Source organism: Pimephales promelas, chromosome 21, assembly GCF_988280905.1.
Source record: "Pimephales promelas chromosome 21, fPimPro1.hap1.1, whole genome shotgun sequence".
NCBI lineage: Eukaryota > Metazoa > Chordata > Actinopteri > Cypriniformes > Leuciscidae > Pimephales > Pimephales promelas.
The window spans coordinates 14775739-14797193 of record NC_142789.1 but is presented as its reverse complement, the minus strand read 5'-3'; the positions used below and the strand labels follow the sequence as shown (position 1 = coordinate 14797193).

The window sequence follows — 21455 nt, the reverse complement described above, 5'->3', positions numbered from 1 at the left end:
ACGCCTAAAGTTATTTTCTGTCATTTCTCGGTCAAGGGGGCACCAAATTCAAAATGTATTTTACATTTCGACTACATGTATGACCCACTTTCAATAAAGATTAATGTTGAAAAGGGTGAAATGCTCCTTTAATGATAGACGTCATGTGATGATATGTGCAGATAACCATGCAGACATGATGGAGGTGGACGTGGATGTGGAGATCCCTCAGAATAAAGCCATGGTCCTGAGAGGTCACGAGTCTGAGGTCTTCATCTGCGCATGGAACCCCGTCAGTGACCTGCTCGCCTCTGGGTCAGTTACAGTCTCTTTCCATCGCCGAATCCGTTCATCCATTCATCCTTACTGAGTACACAACAGGAAATCAGATCTGTCAATACTCTGGGTTTGTCATATAAAAGTATCCAAAAGTTTACTCTAGTCTCATAAATTGTAATTTGTAGTAGCAGTTTATATTTTAAATAGCAATCCATTCTGAACCGTGTGGAATAGATTATATAAACATCAAGATTAGAAACTGTCAACAGATTGGTCGAGTATTGATATTGGGTAAGAACGAGCGTGATTGGTGCATGTGTAGAAAGGGGAAGTCAAAGAGTTACTCAATACTCTGGCTCTCCACAGGTCTGGAGACTCAACGGCACGTATCTGGAATCTGAGTGAGAACAGCAGTAGTAGCTCTACACAGCTCGTCCTGAGGCACTGCATACGGGAAGGAGGCCAAGATGTGCCCAGCAACAAAGACGTCACATCGTTAGACTGGAACGTGAGTTCAGCTCTGACAACACTCTCTCTGTTCTTTGTATATTGAAAGATTAACGTTTCCACCTTGTGTTTTTCAGAGTGAAGGTACACTATTAGCAACAGGCTCCTATGATGGCTTTGCAAGAATATGGACTAAAGATGGTAAGCAAAGTTATTTGCCTTCTGAATCAACATGCTTTTTTTCTCAGTCTGACAAATACAGAGTTCTGTCATGAAACTCTAGGTGGCGCAGGCTGATAGGTCCTTAACACAATCTGCTTGCAATCACATCCTTCCCTATAGGGCTCAGCTGATTGGTTCCTTCTGTTTCACTTGCTAATTAGCTTGCTGCTCAACCTTCAAATACTTGAGCTGCATTTGCAGTGCACTTTCAGAGCCTTCACCTTCCCCAGCTCCACCTGTATAGATATGCTAAGTGTAATTCATGTATGCTATATTGTACAGCAGCATGTCTTTCTTGCCCACAGTAGAGTGTCGTGTATGTGTTGGCAGTAGAAAGTCCCATACTTTCTCTGCAGCAGCAGCAGCAGCGTAGCAGATCTATTCCGCCAAGACCAAATATATCAACATTTTCATATCCATTATAATGCCAAACACTCTGAGAGTTGTCATGACAGTACTGTGTTCATTCACAGGTAATCTGGCCAGTACCCTGGGGCAACATAAAGGTCCAATTTTCGCATTAAAATGGAACAAAAAAGGAAACTTTATCCTCAGCGCCGGTGTTGATAAGGTACGAGAAGGAAACTACAGTCTGTGAAGTGTAGTAAGAAAGCACTCAGAACAATAGCAACATGCTCCAAACTACTGCAATACCGCATAGCAACACCCTGACACCTAAAACGATAATCAATCTGGAACAGGGTTTCCCAAACTGGGGTTACTAAAATATTTGATTAAATTTTTTGTTCACCTGCATGTCTTGTGATGATAAACCAAAATCAGAGAACCATGAACATGCAAAATGATTGAAATATTAACTTAATCTTTGGGGGTTATTTCAAGTAAACATTATAGGGGTTGGACTGACCAAAAAAGTTTGGAATTCCCTGACCTAGGACACTAGCATTGTAGTTCTGTAGATCCACTACCCACATTTTTTTTTTGTTTGTTTGTTTTTTTCAGAAAATGTAAGTATCTAGTGGATAATTAACCTAGTTAATAGTTTATATCAGTCTATCCTGTCACAGATGAGTTAATATTTCCTTCTTTTCTTCAGACAACAATCATTTGGGATGCTCACACAGGGGAAGCCAAACAGCAGTTTCCGTTTCATTCAGGTTCATAGAGATTCCACTTTATTCTTTATAAATATTATACTAATATTGTGTAAAATACTCTTATGCTGTGGCCTTTTGTCCCTTCACTTCAGCACCCGCTCTGGACGTAGACTGGCAGAGTAACAACACGTTTGCCTCCTGTAGCACAGACATGTGCATCCATGTGTGCAAACTGGGCCAGGACCGACCCATTAAGACATTCCAAGGACACACAGTAAGAACTGTCTGCTCATCCCGCTGTTCCCTACACTTTCAGTCTGCCAAAGGGATGAATATCAAACTGTTTTTCTCTGTCTCCAGAATGAAGTTAATGCAATCAAATGGGATCCGACTGGCAACCTGCTGGCGTCGTGTTCTGATGATATGACTCTCAAGGTAAGAGTCCTCTTCTCGCTGGCTACATTATATATATAGAAATTCAGAATCGTATTTTCATATTGTGGAATCAAGATGACTGCTAGTTAGGGCTGGGCAATATGGCCAAAAATCAAATCTCTGAATTTTTTGTTTAAATGGCGATATACATCTCTGTACTTTCTAATTATAAAACTAATTAAATTATCCTGCATTTGATTACCCCATTATAATGGCTACTTTCATAAAAATATACTTGTAGGATTAAAATTCCACATATGGCACATTTATTGTCTTCAACAACAAATTTTAGCTATATGTATATTTTAGTCATGCTACTATTCTATGTGTGCTCTGTCTGTTTGGCGCACAAAGCTTGAATTTTAGCGTAGATTCACAGCGTGTTTATGAACGCCATTAACTTATTGTTATTACTGTATAAATATATGACCTACCTCAACTCCGTCCCTAAACCTACCCGTCACTGGGGTTAATAGCATTAATGAGTGTTCCCCTACCATCCTAGGAAAAAAAAGATCGCTCCCCAGATGTAGATCTACATTTTGCTTCGTTTCGCTCGGACATTTGACGGTGTGTACAGACATGTGGAATCACTCAGACATTAATGGCGTAGACATACACGGGGCTAGCTCAAAATGCGTAGAGATAATACGCCACTTGACTCGAAAATGGCTTGTATGTTTACGCAAAAGTCATGATATCATGTTGTGCAGAAGGCTCGTTTGACTTTCTAACGTTTACAGACGGAGAATATACCTGTGAAATGTAAGTTAAGCACTGAGGCTGACTATCTGTCAGTCAGCAACAGTATCTGACACTGGGCAAGCTGCTTTAAACTTGTTATCTTACCAGTTATTTCAAAGTTTGTGTCATGTTTAGGACAAATTGTACTATGTACTTTCACTGCAGCAGTTCACACTGCGTCCTCCGCTATGTCCTCGTATTTAACTACTGTATCGATATAAACTGTATTGCCTCATTCCATTTCATACAAACGTCCAGCTCCAAGTACAAGGTGCACCTTTCATAAGGTGTTTTGAAAATGCAAATGCTGTCTTTACTCATTGCTTCTTCCAATGTCCTAGATCTGGAGTATGAAACAGGACACTTGTGTTCATGATTTGCAAGCTCACAGCAAAGAAATCTACACTATAAAATGGAGCCCCACAGGTCCAGGAACCAACAACCCCAATGCCAATCTAATGCTGGCCAGGTAGAGTCACCATCCTTTAATATCGATTCACCAGCTGCTACTCTGATAATAGCTACTACTATTTACAAATTGTATGGAATTTGCACGGTGAATCCATGCACGGTTATACATCTTCTGATAGAGTACAGAATCACCAGATCATAAAATAAGTCAAGAAGTAGAAACAAGCGATAGAAGATTGTGTTCCCAGATATTCTCAGGGTCTGGGATCCATGAAAGTTTTGTGAAAATGATCAAAAAACACTTGTGGTGGCTGGCAACCAGCTTAGTGCATTTGGTATTCACAAAGTGCTCTTAAAAAGGGACTATCGAACCAGATTTATCAGACTATACTCCACCAAATGTGTTCTCAAGAGATGCATGATAAATTGTTGCTATATCAAGTGCATGTGTTAGGGGTTGAATTACTTTTTGTTTTAGTCTTTTACTTTAGTTGTTAAAGTTGAGTTGTCGCTGATGACTTTATTAATGAACAAATAAGCCTGAACCTCGAGCTGAGGCTTTTGCTCCTACATACCAGCTTATATTTATCGGTTCTTTTGTCTTGGGGTTATATTTCTCACAAATGTCTGCTCGTTCTAAATCAGATACCGATAAAGTAGCACAGTAAAGATTACATTTATATGAACGGATATTAAGATATTTTACTAAGATTTACTGGTTACTAAGATATTTTAGTTAAAAATACATTTGTGCACTTCTGAATGTTTCTGTGCAGTGCGATCTGCACGCGAGCGTTACAATGCAGCAGCGCATTAGTTTAGAACGCCAATCAACATTTCTCTTTAAAACATGCATTCACCTGATCAATTTTGAGCATCCAGATGGTATAATCAAACGTATCTTGTGGAGCGTTCCCAGAGTATGCATTTAGTCATTTCAACTGTTAAAAAAAAAAAAAACTGAGCGTAACAGTGGACTTCAAAGGCATCTTATTCTGTTGTGCCCTCTACTTTTTTTGGAAATAGGCTCATTTTACCACTCCCCCAGAGTTAAAGAGTTGAGTCTTACCATTTTAAAGTCCATTCAACCGATTTTCTGATATTTAGAAGAATATCAGTAACCAGACTGTTTCTGGTCTTCCATAGTAGGAAAAAAAAAAATTACTATGGAGACCAGAAACTGTCTGGTTACTGATATTCTTCTAAATATCAAAAAATCGACTGAATACATTCGAAAACGGTAAAACCCAACTGTTTAACTCTGGGGGAGTGGTAAAATGAGCCTATTTCCAGTATCCCTTTAAAGTCGACTAGTTTGTGCAACTCCATATGAATTTTAAACATTTTGTCTAAACATTTCCGATACTTTTTATCCATTGTAGCATTTATCAATTTATTTTTAAATTGAATAAGTTTCCATTAATTAGAACACAAGTCAATTTTTTTACGTTGCATTCCCATTAAAAATGTGTTGTTAATTACATTAATAACCTGAACTCAAACTGATTGTGTGACATTTCTCTAGTGCTTCCTTTGACTCCACTGTTCGGCTTTGGGACGTAGATCGAGGCATCTGCATCCACACACTAACCAAACACCAGGAGCCCGTGTACAGCGTGGCCTTCAGCCCGGACGGACGCCATCTAGCCAGCGGCTCTTTCGACAAGTGTGTCCACATCTGGAACACACAGGTAAGACTGGACCTTTTCTGATTCCGCAGAGCTGATGCAAACACTGCAGCATTATCACAACTCTTCTGTCTGTGTCATTTCCACAGACTGGTGCTCTAGTCCATAGCTACAGAGGGACTGGGGGCATTTTTGAAGTTTGCTGGAATGCAGCAGGAGACAAAGTAGGAGCAAGTGCGTCGGACGGCTCTGTAAGTACAAGCTTAGTATAGTAGTACAAGTAAAGGTTATGGATTTGTGTTAATGCCTACATTTATGTAATATTTTTTTTCGTTTCATTGTAGGTTTGTGTATTAGACCTGCGGAAATAGCGCTGCTTGCTGGAAGCCATGGACCGACTATGAATGTGTACATAGCCAAAATGACTGTCCCTGACCCTCAAACTGCTACAGTCCCTAGTGAACCATGGCCAGCCACTACAGACAAACAAACACAAGCACCCTGATGCCACGGGCAGAGCGCAGAGGATGTGATTCCAACCAGAGACATTCAAATGACTTTTGTAAGGTGGGAAAAAAACAAAAAAAACAATATAGCCGCGGAAGAAGAAAGACAAGAGGACAGGTGTATGTACCAAATTTGGAAGATATTTTACTATTTGTTCTTCAAAACCAATCTCATCAAAATAAACGAACGAAAGGATTTTAATCTTTGTTGGTAGTTTCCGTTTCAGTATGCAGACATATCAAGCGTTTCATTTTCCTCCCCTCTCTTTCTTTTACACATTTGATTTGACGTCTGTTTGATTCCAGGACTCATGTTTTCCTCCGTTTGACACAAGTACAGTTATTTAGACTTTTGGTACTGGATGTTTTGTGATTTCAACAGTGTGGGGACATGAAAAAAAAATCTATTTTCAATCTTTTCTTGTTATTCGGTTTTAGTTTTTATGCTATGGTGTAATTGTTGTACCCCCCCCCCCCCCCCCCCCCAATGAGGTACATTAACCACAAAACACACATACAAAAAACAAAACAAAACAGGCATGCACATCTTCAGGAAATACATACATTCACTCACACTATATTTAGTTCCCCTTAAAATTACCACCAACAATTCCATTCCTTAAGTCGAAACGTTTGAGCAGCCGAGGACCATTTAACATGCAGATTAAAACAAAAGACTTGCTTTAGGTTTGCAGTATTTCGAATTAAACATTTTAATAACTGGATTATTTGCTTTGTCTCGCAACTCCAGACAGTTAAAAATACATGACATTAAACTAGCATGTTTTTTTATTTTTGTTTTTTTATTGGAGAACTCAAAACTTAAAGCAAGTCTGATGCTCAGAACATTGAACAAACATCTAAATGCCATTATTTAAATGCTTTTGAAGGTAAAACGACATTTTGGGATTTTCTGCACTACCATGTGAGATGCTGATGTTCATTTACAGTAGTTGCATGCATGAGGACAGTCTATACTAATGTGCTTTTGGTTTTTCTCAGTGTTTAGACATTAAACTTCAATTGAGGGGAAATAGTAGTCGCAGACCCAAAGAGTGCAAAAGTCTGTCTCTGTCCAATGATAGAGGCTCTGAATCTCTTTTTCCTCCCCCAGAAAGATATTTTAGGACGTCACACGATGTTTAACCTTGAATTTTAAACAAGGGTGTGGTATTTAGTCTGTATAAACTGGTTAAAAACACACCTGAACAATATTTATTACAGCCTACGACAACAGAAGGGTTTTTGCTCTTCTCTGACATCGCCCCAGCGTCTGTCTGCCTGCCTGCCCACAGCAACCTTCAGTTCCCCAGTGTCATTTCTAATCATTATTCTTACTGCGTCTGTGTCTCCTGGACTTTTTGTACTCTTTTAAAACTTTTGTAATTCATATTTCTTTGTAGCTATAAAAAGAGTAAAGAAATAGGCAAAAAAGAGAAAGAAAAAAAAGAAACCCCAACAAACTACCAGAGGTCGGTTTGAGGGTGTACAGCGTAGACCTCAGTTTTGCTCACTCTGAGTCCCACGTGTTCTCAGATGTCCCCACACCTGACCTTTGTTTCCCCAGTCAAACGTTTTTGGTTGCAAAAATTCCCCCTTGCATTGCATTGATCTTGTCATTTGAATCAGATCTGAAGTCCAAAATAAAGTATATTTTGATATTACGCCTGTGCTTTTTTTTCTCCTGATTTGTCTGTTTAATATGAAGTGATGCTGTAAATAAGCTTTTAGAGTTCCCAAATGGATACAGTTACTTAAAAGAGCAGTTCAGATAAAAGAGAAAATCCATTATGCACCCTCATGATGCATATTCAGTCTTGATTCAGTAATTCCAAACAGTATTGGTTTGTATCTGGTTAATCTTGCAAGGCTGCGTTTATTTGATCAAAAATCAGTTTTTTAATGACATCATTGCACTTATTTCTTCTCATTCTTTTGATGCGTGTGGCTCATTTTTTGGATATTTTTACCTCAATTATCCCATATGGCACCTTTAATAATAGTCATACTTTTATCCTTACATGCGAGTAATTTTGCCAAGAAAGTATACAGTATTTAATCATTACATTACAGCAATAAATAAAATTTTAAAAACAAGAAAACCGTATAAACTAAAGCGGCGTGATTTATACAAGCGGAAACATCTCAGAACCCTCGAATCAAATCATAATATTTTATTCAGCGGTTTATTCCTTGTCAAAGCTCTCCAGCCTTGCTCGTTAAATCACAAATGATATACTGGACAACAATAGTAGCCCATGATTCCATTAAACATCTCTGTTAATAGTTTCAGCTTTTCTGGGAACGTTGTTTTGGTTTGATCGTGCGACTGCGGACTTAATCACTGTGCATTGTTCACAAAATCAACAAAATGCTTTCATAACTCACTGAGAGTACATGCAATTTACTGGATTAAAATGAAGTGGGAGGGGGTATGAAATATATTTTTAGCATGCGTGAATGAGGGGCCATTTTGCCTAAAGAATCTTTTGCACGAGATGTCAACATGATGGCAGTATTGTAAATGACCGCCTGAGGCTTGTTCTGTGATCAGTGTGTGCTATTGACGCACTGACATCCACAGTAGTGAAAACATTAGCGGTGTTGTGTGTGTTGGTTTTGGTGTGAGGTAATAACTGTCCATTCCTGAGGGACCTCAGCTGTTGTCCCACCTGATATCCAGTCTCTCTCATCCACGAGAAGAATTGGTGTGGAGGACGAGCGACACGTTCTCAGTGAACTCTATGATGGACTGGAAGATGTCGTAAGCCACAGCGAACAGGAAGTAGATGGGCAGCAGCCAGTGGAGCCTGAAGGGTCTCTCACTGGCCTTCAGAGGAACCACCAGATGCCTGTAAACAGGACGAAGCGGTGAAACAGAAGAACGGATGCACAGGCAGAAGCACAGATGCTCAAATGTACTCACTTGAAGCGCTCAGATCTGGAGGACCTCAGCATGAGGAAGATGAACAAACCCGCCTCTGTGTTTAAGGAGAACGAAACCACTTTGTCAAGCATCACAACAAATCCCTGTGCAACAGAAAATGGGATGGAAAAGTTACCTCATCAGGATTAGATTAGAGTCCACGGCTTGTATAAGGTTGAAGTCAGTGTTGTTATTGTTAGCTAAAATTTAAAACTAAACTTTTAGTTTTGGAAAACACTTTATTTTATGGTGACACATTACTGCATGCACTTACTAGAGTAATAACATATCAGCTTATGCTTAATTTCAAGTAACTACCCCTAAACCAAACCCTTATTGTACCTCTATAATACGTACATTGCACTTTTAAATAAATCCAATGTAACTATGTCACCTGAAAAAGTGTAACCTTAGTTTTTTGCAATGAAAATCAACTTTAATAGTATATCAATGATATGACATTGGTTTCACTTTATTTTAAGGTGACGTAGTTTTATTGTACTCACTAATTACTGTTACTATCATAGATAGTCTGTAAGTACAAAAAAAATGATACCTTAAAGTTGTTAATATTTTGAGTTTGATTAAAAAATACTTCCAATACTTCAGTTAGATTGCAACTAGCTGAAATGAGTTAGGGGTAATGATGGAATTAAAATATTAAATGAAAAACGATCAAATGGAAAAAACAAAATTCAAATATGAAAAATATAAACTAAAATTGAATAAAAAGATATATGTCCAAAAATATCTAAAAAGCTAATTCAAAATATAAATAAATACTTTAATAGTATATAAATGATACTAAAATAATACTGCTAACTGAGGCAGTTAGCATAAAAAAACAGCTGCTGAGTTAAGACTGTGCCTTAAACCCCTCAGACCTTAAATATGTTTCAAGTTTCTGAAAAATATAAAAGTACATTTTCCCAGCTCATGAGGTTTCTACAAATGAAAACAAATGAAGAAATAAATATATATATAATTGCTTTCATTGTGATTTTTTTTTGTCCATTCCAATGGACATCAGGTCAAAACAGTTGTACTTTCCAAAAATGTACCAACATGAAATAAATTAGTAAACATAAAATTTGTTGGTCTATACTTTAAGATTTTTCTCAAGGTAAAAAAAATTCCAGCAGTATACCATTGCACATTGTTTGTAACAAACTAAATATATTCAAATCAATCAATCTGGTCATATAGGTGGTTTGCAGTCACGTGCTTGTGTTGACGCGCGGAATGCAGATGTAATGACCCATGAATAATTAATGTAAAATGTATTTTATTAACATCGCAAAGAACCAACAGGAAAATAAATGTGTGCCTGAACTAGCAGCATACTTATTTATATATATATATATATATATATATATATATATATATATAACAACGACCGCCGGTACAGCCGAGTGTTTTTCCTCCTCTGGCTGGAAACGTGTCATATGGCTTCTCATATTTGTTGTGTTTCCGAAATATTTTAGTTTTATTCTACAAAGCTTACAACTAGTGTGGCTCTTGTCTAGCTCCTTTCCAGCTTTCTTTCTTCTGTTGAAAATAAAAGTTATTTTCAATAATGTGTTAACCGAACAGTTGCTGGTCCCCAGTGTAGGCCTGTAGTTTTTTTGTTTTTTTTTTCTCCTGGAAGTTGATTGGGACCAGCAACTAACCACATTAAAAAAAAAAATTAAAGAAAAATCTTCTTTTGTGTTCAGCACAAGAAAGAAATTAATACAGGTTTGGAACAACATTAGAATGAGTAAAAAATGACAGATTTTTTTTTTTTTTTTTTTTTGTGAACTATCCCTTTAAGGACGAGCGGCAGTTCTATTTACTCCTGTCGCTTTTAGACCAGCCGTTAAATGGTCTAAACGTGAAACGTGTTTAATATAGACGCATATTACACCAGATTTTCTCTCAAATATTTGCTTTCACTTTAGACATAGCCAATTCTGTTAATGCAAACATAGTGTGTATTTAACAGTATTAGCATAATAAGACACGAAAGATAACTTAGTCCAGTATTCAGGCGCTGTTTGACAGGCTTCTGGTGCCTGTGAGCGTCAGGGGTATGCGCTCAGGGAAACGCACGTTAGAATAGCGCATCAGCAAGTGAATTAAATGTTTAACCGGCAAGGCTTATGCAAATAATGAACTTTAGTAAATTGCCGTGTCTCGTACCTATTCATTAACGTGTGAGGCTACGTCGCGTTGCACAGTTGAGACAGAGGCGCCTGAACTGAACCGATGGAATGCACTGTAACACGATACTACGATATTTCTTCAAAAGCCGATCGTGGAGACATTTTAATCGTCCACGGTCAAAAATCATGATATCGCACACCCTTCCACACGTCATCTTTTAACGAGGAGGGTGTTTGGATTCTGCGCTCAGTCATCGCGTCTGCGTCTCTGTTATGTGCACGCCACAGACGGTCCGGCCATTGCAATTCCGTGCTTCAGAGTTCCGTCTTTCGCGTTCCTTCAATATTACGTTATTATAAATATATATTTAAAAAAAAAATTTTTTTTGGAAAATCGATTTTTGACATTTGTGAATTGATTCAGAATAGTCCATGTCCGCATTGCGATGCATCTAAGATTCAATTTTTTTCCCCCACCCCTAATATTTGCCGAATGTCACGGGACCACCCCCCGCCCACTTCCGGGCCACGTGCCCATCACATGAACCCACTATTTGTCCAATAACCCACTATATTTTTTTTTACGTTTTTCCGCAGTTGATTCAATATGCTGCAAAAACTTAAAAATTACGTTTCTCCAATCTTCTCAAAACTCTGGATTCTGATAGAGGGCCAGAATACTTAAACCTGGCCGCAAAAATGGAAGCTCTAGACCCTTCCAGAGCTGAGATATCGAAACTCAAAAATTCGACCCGAAAAAAAAAACGACAGTGGTACCCCTTTCATTTTTTTTTTTGGGTGAAAAATTAAGTTTCTCCAATCTTCTCAAAACTCTGGATTCTGATAGAGGGCCATGAGACTTAGACCTGAGTGCAAAAATGGAGGCTCTAGACCCTTCCAGAGCTGAGATATCAACTCAAAGTTTGGACCCGAAAAAAAAAACGACAGTGGTACCCCTTTCGTTTTTTTCGGGCGAAAAATTAAGTTTCTCCAATCTTCTCAAAACTCTGGAGTCTGATAGAGGGCCATGAGACTTAAACCTGGCCGCAAAAATGGAAGCTCTAGACCCTTACAGAGCTGAGATATCAAAACTCAAAGTTTGGACCCGAAAAAAAAAACGACAGTGGTACCCCTTTCGTTTTTTTTTTTTCGGGCGAAAAATAAAGTTTCTCCAATCTTCTCAAAACTCTGGAGTCTGATAGAGGGCCATGAGACTTAGACCTGAGTGCAAAAATGGAGGCTCTAGCCCCTTCCAGAGCTGAGATATCGAAACTCAAAAATTCGGCCCGAAAAAAAAACGACAGTGGTACCCCTTATGTTTTTTTTTTTTTGGGCGAAAAATTACGTTTCTCCAATCTTCCCAAAACTCTGGATTCTGATAGAGGGCCATGAGAGTTAGACCTGAGTGCAAAAATGTAGGCTCTAGCCCCTTCCAGAGCTGAGATATCGAAACTCAAAAAATCGGCCCGGAAAAAAAAAACGACAGTGGTACCCCTTACGGGTTTTTTTTGGGCGAAAAATTAAGTTTCTCCAATCTTCCCAAATTCTGATAGAGGGCCATGAGACTCAGACCTGAGTGCAAAAATGGAGGCTCTAGCCCCTTCCAGAGCTGAGATATCGAAACTCAAAAATTCGGCCCGAAAAAAACAACAACAGTGGTACCCCTTACGTTTTTTTTTTTGGGGCGAAAAATTAAGTTTCTCCAATCTTCGCAAAACTCTGGATTCTGATAGAGGGCCATGAGACTTAGACCTGAGTGCAAAAATGTAGGCTCTAGCCCCTTCCAGAGCTGAGATATCGAAACTCAAAAATTCGGCCCGATAAAAAAAACGACAGTGGTACCCCTTACGTTTTTTTTTTTGGGCGAAAAATTAAGTTTCTCCAATCTTCCCAAATTCTGATAGAGGGCCATGAGACTTAGACCTGAGTGCAAAAATGGAGGCTCTAGTCCCTTCCAGAGCTGAGATATCGAAACTCAAAAATTCGGCCCGAAAAAAAAAATGACAGTGGTACCCCTTACGTTTTTTTTTTTGGGCGAAAAATTAAGTTTCTCCAATCTTCCCAAATTCTGATAGAGGGCCATGAGACTTAGACATGAGTGCAAAAATGGAGGCTCTAGCCCCTTCCAGAGCTGAGATATCGAAACTCAAAAATTCGGCCCGAAAAAAAACAACAGTGGTACCCCTTACGTTTTTTTTTGGGCGAAAAATTAAGTTTCTCCAATCTTCCCAAATTCTGATAGAGGGCCATGAGACTTAGACCTGAGTGCAAAAATGGAGGCTCTAGCCCCTTCCAGATCTGAGATATCGAAACTCAAAAATTCGGCCCGAAAAAAAAAAAACGACAGTGGTACCCCTTACGGTTTTTTTTTGGGCGAAAAATTAAGTTTCTCCAATCTTCCCAAATTCTGATAGAGGGCCATGAGACTTAGACCTGAGTGCAAAAATGGAGGCTCTAGCCCCTTCCAGAGCTGAGATATCGAAACTCAAAAATTCGGCCAGAAAAAAAAAACGACAGTGGTACCCCTTACGTTTTTTTTTTGGGGCGAAAAATTAAGTTTCTCCAATCTTCCCAAATTCTCATAGAGGGCCATGAGACTTAGACCTGAGTGCAAAAATGGAGGCTCTAGCCCCTTCCAGAGCTGAGATATCGAAACTCAAAAATTCGGCCCGAAAAAAAAACGACAGTGGTACCCCTTACGTTTTTTTTTTGGGGCGAAAAATTAAGTTTCTCCAATCTTCCCAAATTCTCATAGAGGGCCATGAGACTTAGACCTGAGTGCAAAAATGGAGGCTCTAGCCCCTTCCAGAGCTGAGATATCGAAACTCAAAAATTCGGCCCGAAAAAAAAACGACAGTGGTACCCCTTACGTTTTTTTTTTTTGGGCGAAAAATTAAGTTTCTCCAATCTTCCCAAATTCTGATAGAGGGCCATGAGACTTAGACCTGAGTGCAAAAATGGACGCTCTAGCCCCTTCCAGAGCTGAGATATAGAAACTCAAAAATTCGGCCAGAAAAAAAAACGACAGTGGTACCCCCAGGGGTGTAAAGTAACGAATTACAAATACTCACGTTACTGTAATTAAGTAGTTTTTTTCAGAAATTGTACTTTTTTAAATAAGTTTAAAATTGTGTAATTTTACTTTTACTTGAGTACATTTTAAGTGATGTATCGGTACTTTTTCTCCGCTATTTTCCTTCTGTTTGTGGCCGTTACTCGTTACATGCTTGTTTTAATTTTATTTTTATCCATCAACGTGATTGCATCGATTCATCGGTCTCGTGACTGTCATCAATTCAAATTAAGCATAGAAAACGTACCGCCTATTCCTGCTGTTACTCGTGACTGCGGTGGAAGTGCATTCATCACGCATCAATTCAATCCAGATATCAGCGTCTTCCTCTAATATGCTAAGGTACATTTCACATTTCTGCTTAATATGATATTTATTTTTTTTGTCCGGTCTACATGGCCTAACATTTGGTCTGAGGTTGGGGGAATTGCGAGACGAGTTCGTAATGCGGTGAATTCCCGCTCCCATTTACTTCACAATCACAGGAGAGACGCGCGTCACGATCTGCCGCGTCTCGCGCTCGCCATGCCGCCAGATTTAGAATTAGTGCAGCATGTCGTTAACTTGAAATGCATTACTTAATAGGAAATTAGCACAGCTCGTTAATAAACAGCGTTTTTTGATTGATCCATTATGCGATCCGTCTTCATTTGGCAAGTGCACTTGCGCAAAAACATTTATGCTGAACTTTTTTTTGTGTGGATGCTGCTGATAAAACGGCTTCGCCGAGACTTCAGAGACAAAGTGTGTTTGTTTCTTTTGTAAAAGTTTCCTGGATATAACTTCCCTATTTAATGCACAATTGTCCTTTCAAATTATATTATCAGCATTACAATGTGAGTAAATGTAGCTGTGTAAAATGTAAGGGATGATGCCACCGTTCTAGAACAATGCATTTACGTTTAAATTGTAACATAGCACGGAATTAAAGTGTGTAATTAGTGTTAGCTCACTATCTTAGCCTTTTTCAGTGCATTAGTTGAGGTAGTATGATAATATTAGTGATTCTCATTTATCAAAACACTAACATTGGTACCGTTTTGGAGAGAAATTGGGTATTTTTTTATTTTATTCAACCCATCTCTTGGTGTGTGATGCTGAACCATCATATGAATTTCTAAAGGTTTTTGAATTATTTGCACAGTTATGAATATTGATATTTTATGTGCAACAATAACATGCTCAGGCCCAGTGGCTTTTCGCCTAATTTTAAATGCTTTTCCCCCAAATAATATGATTTAAATGATGATGAGTGTACTGATTTGATGCATTTTAAAAAGATGGATGATAGATATTCTTCAATCTTTCTTACAAAGAACAAAGTATAATGTGAATTCCAGTATGTGCATTTTTAAACTTATAAATTGTAGTGCACAGTATTTATTATAAGGGTTAGAATCCGCACCTCAGTACTCACTACTCACTACTCTTGAGTACTTTTAAATAAGCTACTTTTTTACTTTTACTCAAGTAGTTTTTTGGACAAGTACTTTTTACTCTACTCACACTACATTTTTTGGAATGTAATGGTACTTTTACTTGAGTATGTTTTTTCAGTACTCTTTCCACCACTGGGTACCCCTTACGTTTTTTTTTTTGGGCGAAAAATTAAGTTTCTCCAATCTTCCCAAATTCTGATAGAGGGCCATGAGACTTAGACCTGAGTGCAAAAATGGAGGCTCTAGCCCCTTCCAGAGCTGAGATATCGAAACTCAAAAATTCGGCCCGAAAAAAAAAACGACAGTGGTACCCCTTACGTTTTTTTTTTGGGCGAAAAATTAAGTTTCTCCAATCTTCCCAAATTCTGATAGAGGGCCATGAGACTTAGACCTGAGTGTAAAAATGGATGCTCTAGCCCATTCCAGAGCTGAGATATCGAAACTCAAAAATTCGGCCCGAAAAAAAAACGACAGTGGTACCCCTTACGGTTTTTTTTTTTTGGGCGAAAAATTAAGTTTCTCCAATCTTCCCAAATTCTGATAGAGGGCCATGAGACTTAGACCTGAGTGCAAAAATTGAGGCTCTAGCCCCTTCCAGAGCTGAGATATCGAAACTCAAAAATTCGGCCCGAAAAAAAAAACGACAGTGGTACCCCTTACGTTTTTTTTTTTGGGCGAAAAATTAAGTTTCTCCAATCTTCCCAAATTCTGATAGAGGGCCATGAGACTTAGACCTGAGTGCAAAAATGGAGGCTCTAGCCCCTTCCAGAGCTGAGATATCGAAACTCAAAAATTCGGCCCGAAAAAAAAAACGACAGTGGTACCCCTTACGTTTTTTTTTTGGGCGAAAAATTAAGTTTCTCCAATCTTCCCAAATTCTGATAGAGGGCCATAAGACTTAGACCTGAGTGCAAAAATGGAGGCTCTAGCCCCTTCCAGAGCTGAGATATCGAAACTCAAAAATTCGGCCCGAAAAAAAAAACGACAGTGGTACCCCTTACGTTTTTTTTTTTGGGCGAAAAATTAAGTTTCTCCAATCTTCCCAAATTCTGATAGAGGGCCATGAGACTTAGACCTGAGTGCAAAAATGGAGGCTCTAGCCCCTTCCAGAGCTGAGATATCGAAACTCAAAAATTCGGCCCGAAAAAAAAACGACAGTGGTACCCCTTACGTTTTTTTTTTTGGGCGAAAAATTAAGTTTCTCCAATCTTCCCAAATTCTGATAGAGGGCCATGAGACTTAGACCTGAGTGCAAAAATGGACGCTCTAGCCCCTTCCAGAGCTGAGATATCGAAACTCAAAAATTCGGCCCGAAAAAAAAAACGACAGTGGTACCCCTTACGTTTTTTTTTTGGGCGAAAAATTAAGTTTCTCCAATCTTCCCAAATTCTGATAGAGGGCCATAAGACTTAGACCTGAGTGCAAAAATGGAGGCTCTAGCCCCTTCCAGAGCTGAGATATCGAAACTCAAAAATTCGGCCCGAAAAAAAAAACGACAGTGGTACCCCTTACGTTTTTTTTTTGGGCGAAAAATTAAGTTTCTCCAATCTTCCCAAATTCTGATAGAGGGCCATGAGACTTAGACCTGAGTGCAAAAATGGAGGCTCTAGCCCCTTCCAGAGCTGAGATATCGAAACTCAAAAATTCGGCCCGAAAAAAAAACGACAGTGGTACCCCTTACGTTTTTTTTTTTTGGGCGAAAAATTAAGTTTCTCCAATCTTCCCAAATTCTGATAGAGGGCCATGAGACTTAGACCTGAGTGTAAAAATGGATGCTCTAGCCCCTTCCAGAGCTGAGATATCGAAACTCAAAAATTCGGCCCGAAAAAAAAAACGACAGTGGTACCCCTTACGTTTTTTTTTTTGGGCGAAAAATTAAGTTTCTCCAATCTTCCCAAATTCTGATAGAGGGCCATGAGACTTAGACCTGAGTGTAAAAATGGATGCTCTAGCCCATTCCATAGCTGAGATATCGAAACTCAAAAATTCGGCCCGAAAAAAAAACGACAGTGGTACCCCTTACGTTTTTTTTTTGGGCGAAAAATTAAGTTTCTCCAATCTTCCCAAATTCTGATAGAGGGCCATGAGACTTAGACCTGAGTGCAAAAATGGAGGCTCTAGCCCCTTCCAGAGCTGAGATATCGAAACTCAAAAATTCGGCCCGAAAAAAAAACGACAGTGGTACCCCTTACGTTTTTTTTTTTTGGGCGAAAAATTAAGTTTCTCCAATCTTCCCAAATTCTGATAGAGGGCCATGAGACTTAGACCTGAGTGCAAAAATGGAGGCTCTAGCCCCTTCCAGAGCTGAGATATCGAAACTCAAAAATTCGGCCCGAAAAAAAAACGACAGTGGTACCCCTTACGTTTTTTTTTTTGGACGAAAAATTAAGTTTCTCCAATCTTCCCAAATTCTGATAGAGGGCCATGAGACTTAGACCTGAGTGCAAAAATGGAGGCTCTAGCCCCTTCCAGAGCTGAGATATCGAAACTCAAAAATTCGGCCCGAAAAAAAAACGACAGTGGTACCCCTTACGTTTTTTTTTTTTGGGGCGAAAAATTAAGTTTCTCCAATCTTCCCAAATTCTGATAGAGGGCCATGAGACTTAGACCTGAGTGCAAAAATGGAGGCTCTAGCCCATTCCAGAGCTGAGATATCGAAACTCAAAAATTCGGCCCGAAAAAAAAAAACGACAGTGGTACCCCTTACGTTTTTTTTTTTTGGGCGAAAAATTAAGTTTCTCCAATGTTCCCAATTTCTGATAGAGGGCCATGAGACTTAGACCTGAGTGCAAAAATGGAGGCTCTAGCCCCTTCCAGAGCTGAGATATCGAAACTCAAAAATTCGGCCCGAAAAAAAAAACGACAGTGGTACCCCTTACGTTTTTTTTTTTGGACGAAAAATTAAGTTTCTCCAATCTTCCCAAATTCTGATAGAGGGCCATGAGACTTAGACCTGAGTGCAAAAATGGAGGCTCTAGCCCCTTCCAGAGCTGAGATATCGTAAACTCAAAAATTCGGCCCGAAAAAAAAAAAACGACAGTGGTACCCCTTACGTTTTTTTTTTGGGCGAAAAATTAAGTTTCTCCAATCTTCCCAAATTCTGATAGAGGGCCATGAGACTTAGACCTGAGTGTAAAAATGGATGCTCTAGCCCATTCCATAGCTGAGATATCGAAACTCAAAAATTCGGCCCGAAAAAAAAACGACAGTGGTACCCCTTACGTTTTTTTTTTGGGCGAAAAATTAAGTTTCTCCAATCTTCCCAAATTCTGATAGAGGGCCATGAGACTTAGACCTGAGTGCAAAAATGGAGGCTCTAGCCCCTTCCAGAGCTGAGATATCGAAACTCAAAAATTCGGCCCGAAAAAAAAACCGACAGTGGTACCCCTTACGTTTTTTTTTTGGGCGAAAAATTAAGTTTCTCCAATCTTCCCAAATTCTGATAGAGGGCCATGAGACTTAGACCTGAGTGCAAAAATGGAGGCTCTAGCCCCTTCCAGAGCTGAGATATCGAAACTCAAAAATTCGGCCCGAAAAAAAAACGACAGTGGTACCCCTTACGTTTTTTTTTTTTTGGACGAAAAATTAAGTTTCTCCAATCTTCCCAAATTCTGATAGAGGGCCATGAGACTTAGACCTGAGTGCAAAAATGGAGGCTCTAGCCCCTTCCAGAGCTGAGATATCGAAACTCAAAAATTCGGCCCGAAAAAAAAACGACAGTGGTACCCCTTACGTTTTTTTTTGGGCGAAAAATTAAGTTTCTCCAATCTTCCCAAATTCTGATAGAGGGCCATGAGACTTAGACCTGAGTGCAAAAATGGAGGCTCTAGCCCCTTCCAGAGCTGAGATATCGAAACTCAAAAATTCGGCCCGAAAAAAAAAAACGACAGTGGTACCCCTTACGTTTTTTTTTTTGGGCGAAAAATTAAGTTTCTCCAATCTTCCCAAATTCTGATAGAGGGCAATGAGACTTAGACCTGAGTGCAAAAATGGAGGCTCTAGCCCCTTCCAGAGCTGAGATATCGAAACTCAAAAATTCGGCCCGAAAAAAAAACGACAGTGGTACCCCTTACGTTTTTTTTTTTTGGACGAAAAATTAAGTTTCTCCAATCTTCCCAAATTCTGATAGAGGGCCATGAGACTTAGACCTGAGTGCAAAAATGGAGGCTCTAGCCCCTTCCAGAGCTGAGATATCGAAACTCAAAAATTCGGCCCGAAAAAAAAACGACAGTGGTACCCCTTACGTTTTTTTTTTTGGGCGAAAAATTAAGTTTCTCCAATCTTCCCAAATTCTGATAGAGGGCCATGAGACTTAGACCTGAGTGCAAAAATGGAGGCTCTAGCCCCTTCCAGAGCTGAGATATCGAAACTCAAAAATTCGGCCCGAAAAAAAAACGACAGTGGTACCCCTTACGTTTTTTTTTTTGGACGAAAAATTAAGTTTCTCCAATCTTCCCAAATTCTGATAGAGGGCCATGAGACTTAGACCTGAGTGCAAAAATGGAGGCTCTAGCCCCTTCCAGAGCTGAGATATCGAAACTCAAAAATTCGGCCCGAAAAAAAAACGACAGTGGTACCCCTTACGTTTTTTTTTTGGGCGAAAAATTAAGTTTCTCCAATCTTCCCAAATTCTGATAGAGGGACATGAGACTTAGACCTGAGTGTAAAAATGGATGCTCTAGCCCATTCCATAGCTGAGATATCGAAACTTAAAAATTCGGCCCGAAAAAAAAAAACGACAGTGGTACCCCTTACGTTTTTTTTTTGGGCGAAAAATTAAGTTTCTCCAATCTTCCCAAATTCTGATAGAGGGCCATGAGACTTAGACCTGAGTGCAAAAATGGAGGCTCTAGCCCCTTCCAGAGCTGAGATATCGAAACTCAAAAATTCGGCCCGAAAAAAAACGACAGTGGTACCCCTTACGTTTTTTTTTTTGGGCGAAAAATTAAGTTTCTCCAATGTTCCCAAATTCTGATAGAGGTCCATGAGACTTAGACCTGAGTGCAAAAATGGAGGCTCTAGCCCCTTCCAGAGCTGAGATATCGAAACTCAAAAATTCGGCCCGAAAAAAAAACGACAGTGGTACCCCTTACGTTTTTTTTTTTGGACGAAAAATTAAGTTTCTCCAATCTTCCCAAATTCTGATAGAGGGCCATGAGACTTAGACCTGAGTGCAAAAATGGAGGCTCTAGCCCCTTCCAGAGCTGAGATATCGAAACTCAAAAATTCGGCCCGAAAAAAAAAAACGACAGTGGTACCCCTTACGTTTTTTTTTTGGGCGAAAAATTAAGTTTCTCCAATCTTCCCAAATTCTGATAGAGGGCCATGAGACTTAGACCTGAGTGTAAAAATGGATGCTCTAGCCCATTCCATAGCTGAGATATCGAAACTCAAAAATTCGGCCCGAAAAAAAAACGACAGTGGTACCCCTTACGTTTTTTTTTTGGGCGAAAAATTAAGTTTCTCCAATCTTCCCAAATTCTGATAGAGGGCCATGAGACTTAGACCTGAATGCAAAAATGGAGGCTCTAGCCCCTTCCAGAGCTGAGATATCGAAACTCAAAAATTCGGCCCGAAAAAAAAACGACAGTGGTACCCCTTACGTTTTTTTTTTTGGGCGAAAAATTAAGTTTCTCCAATCTTCCCAAATTCTGATAGAGGGCCATGAGACTTAGACCTGAGTGCAAAAATGGAGGCTCTAGCCCCTTCCAGAGCTGAGATATCGAAACTCAAAAATTCGGCCCGAAAAAAAAACGAGTGGTACCCCTTACGTTTTTTTTTTTTGGACGAAAAATTAAGTTTCTCCAATCTTCCCAAATTCTGATAGAGGGCCATGAGACTTAGACCTGAGTGCAATAATGGAGGCTCTAGCCCCTTCCAGAGCTGAGATATCGAAACTCAAAAATTCGGCCCGAAAAAAAAAACGACAGTGGTACCCCTTACGTTTTTTTTTGGGCGAAAAATTAAGTTTCTCCAATCTTCCCAAATTCTGATAGAGGGCCGTAAGACTTAGACCTGAGTGCAAAAATGGAGGCTCTAGCCCCTTCCAGAGCTGAGATATCGAAACTCAAAAATTCGGCCCGAAAAAAAAAAAAACGACAGTGGTACCCCTTACGTTTTTTTTTTTGGGCGAAAAATTAAGTTTCTCCAATCTTCCCAAATTC

The 21455-nt window shown here is 39.3% G+C and overlaps 2 protein-coding genes across 4 annotated transcripts in view; one reads left to right on the top strand and one right to left on the bottom strand.

The window, feature by feature from the left end:
* The window catches only part of tbl1xr1a (TBL1X/Y related 1a), an 80604-nt gene extending 73231 nt beyond the window's left edge, over positions 1-7373 (top strand). For 2 of the 3 annotated variants that reach the window (XM_089124915.1, XM_089124916.1), the window contains 11 exons: positions 162-294; positions 625-766; positions 843-906; positions 1401-1498; positions 1985-2045; positions 2138-2259; positions 2346-2420; positions 3506-3633; positions 5101-5266; positions 5353-5454; positions 5548-7373. In XM_089124915.1, coding sequence (XP_088981041.1) covers positions 162-294; positions 625-766; positions 843-906; positions 1401-1498; positions 1985-2045; positions 2138-2259; positions 2346-2420; positions 3506-3633; positions 5101-5266; positions 5353-5454; positions 5548-5574 — 1118 coding nt within the window. In that variant the 3' untranslated portion in view covers positions 5575-7373. Of the gene's footprint in view, positions 1-161; positions 295-624; positions 767-842; positions 907-1400; positions 1499-1984; positions 2046-2137; positions 2260-2345; positions 2421-3505; positions 3638-5100; positions 5267-5352; positions 5455-5547 lie in introns of those variants that run through there. The other variant, XM_089124917.1, reaches the window with a different exon arrangement.
* An 860-nt stretch (positions 7374-8233) lies between these two features.
* The window catches only part of LOC120476142 (uncharacterized), a 479146-nt gene continuing 465924 nt past the window's right edge, over positions 8234-21455 (bottom strand). The window contains 2 exon segments of the mRNA XM_089125368.1: positions 8234-8561; positions 8636-8739. Coding sequence (XP_088981494.1) covers positions 8399-8561; positions 8636-8739 — 267 coding nt within the window. The 3' untranslated portion in view covers positions 8234-8398.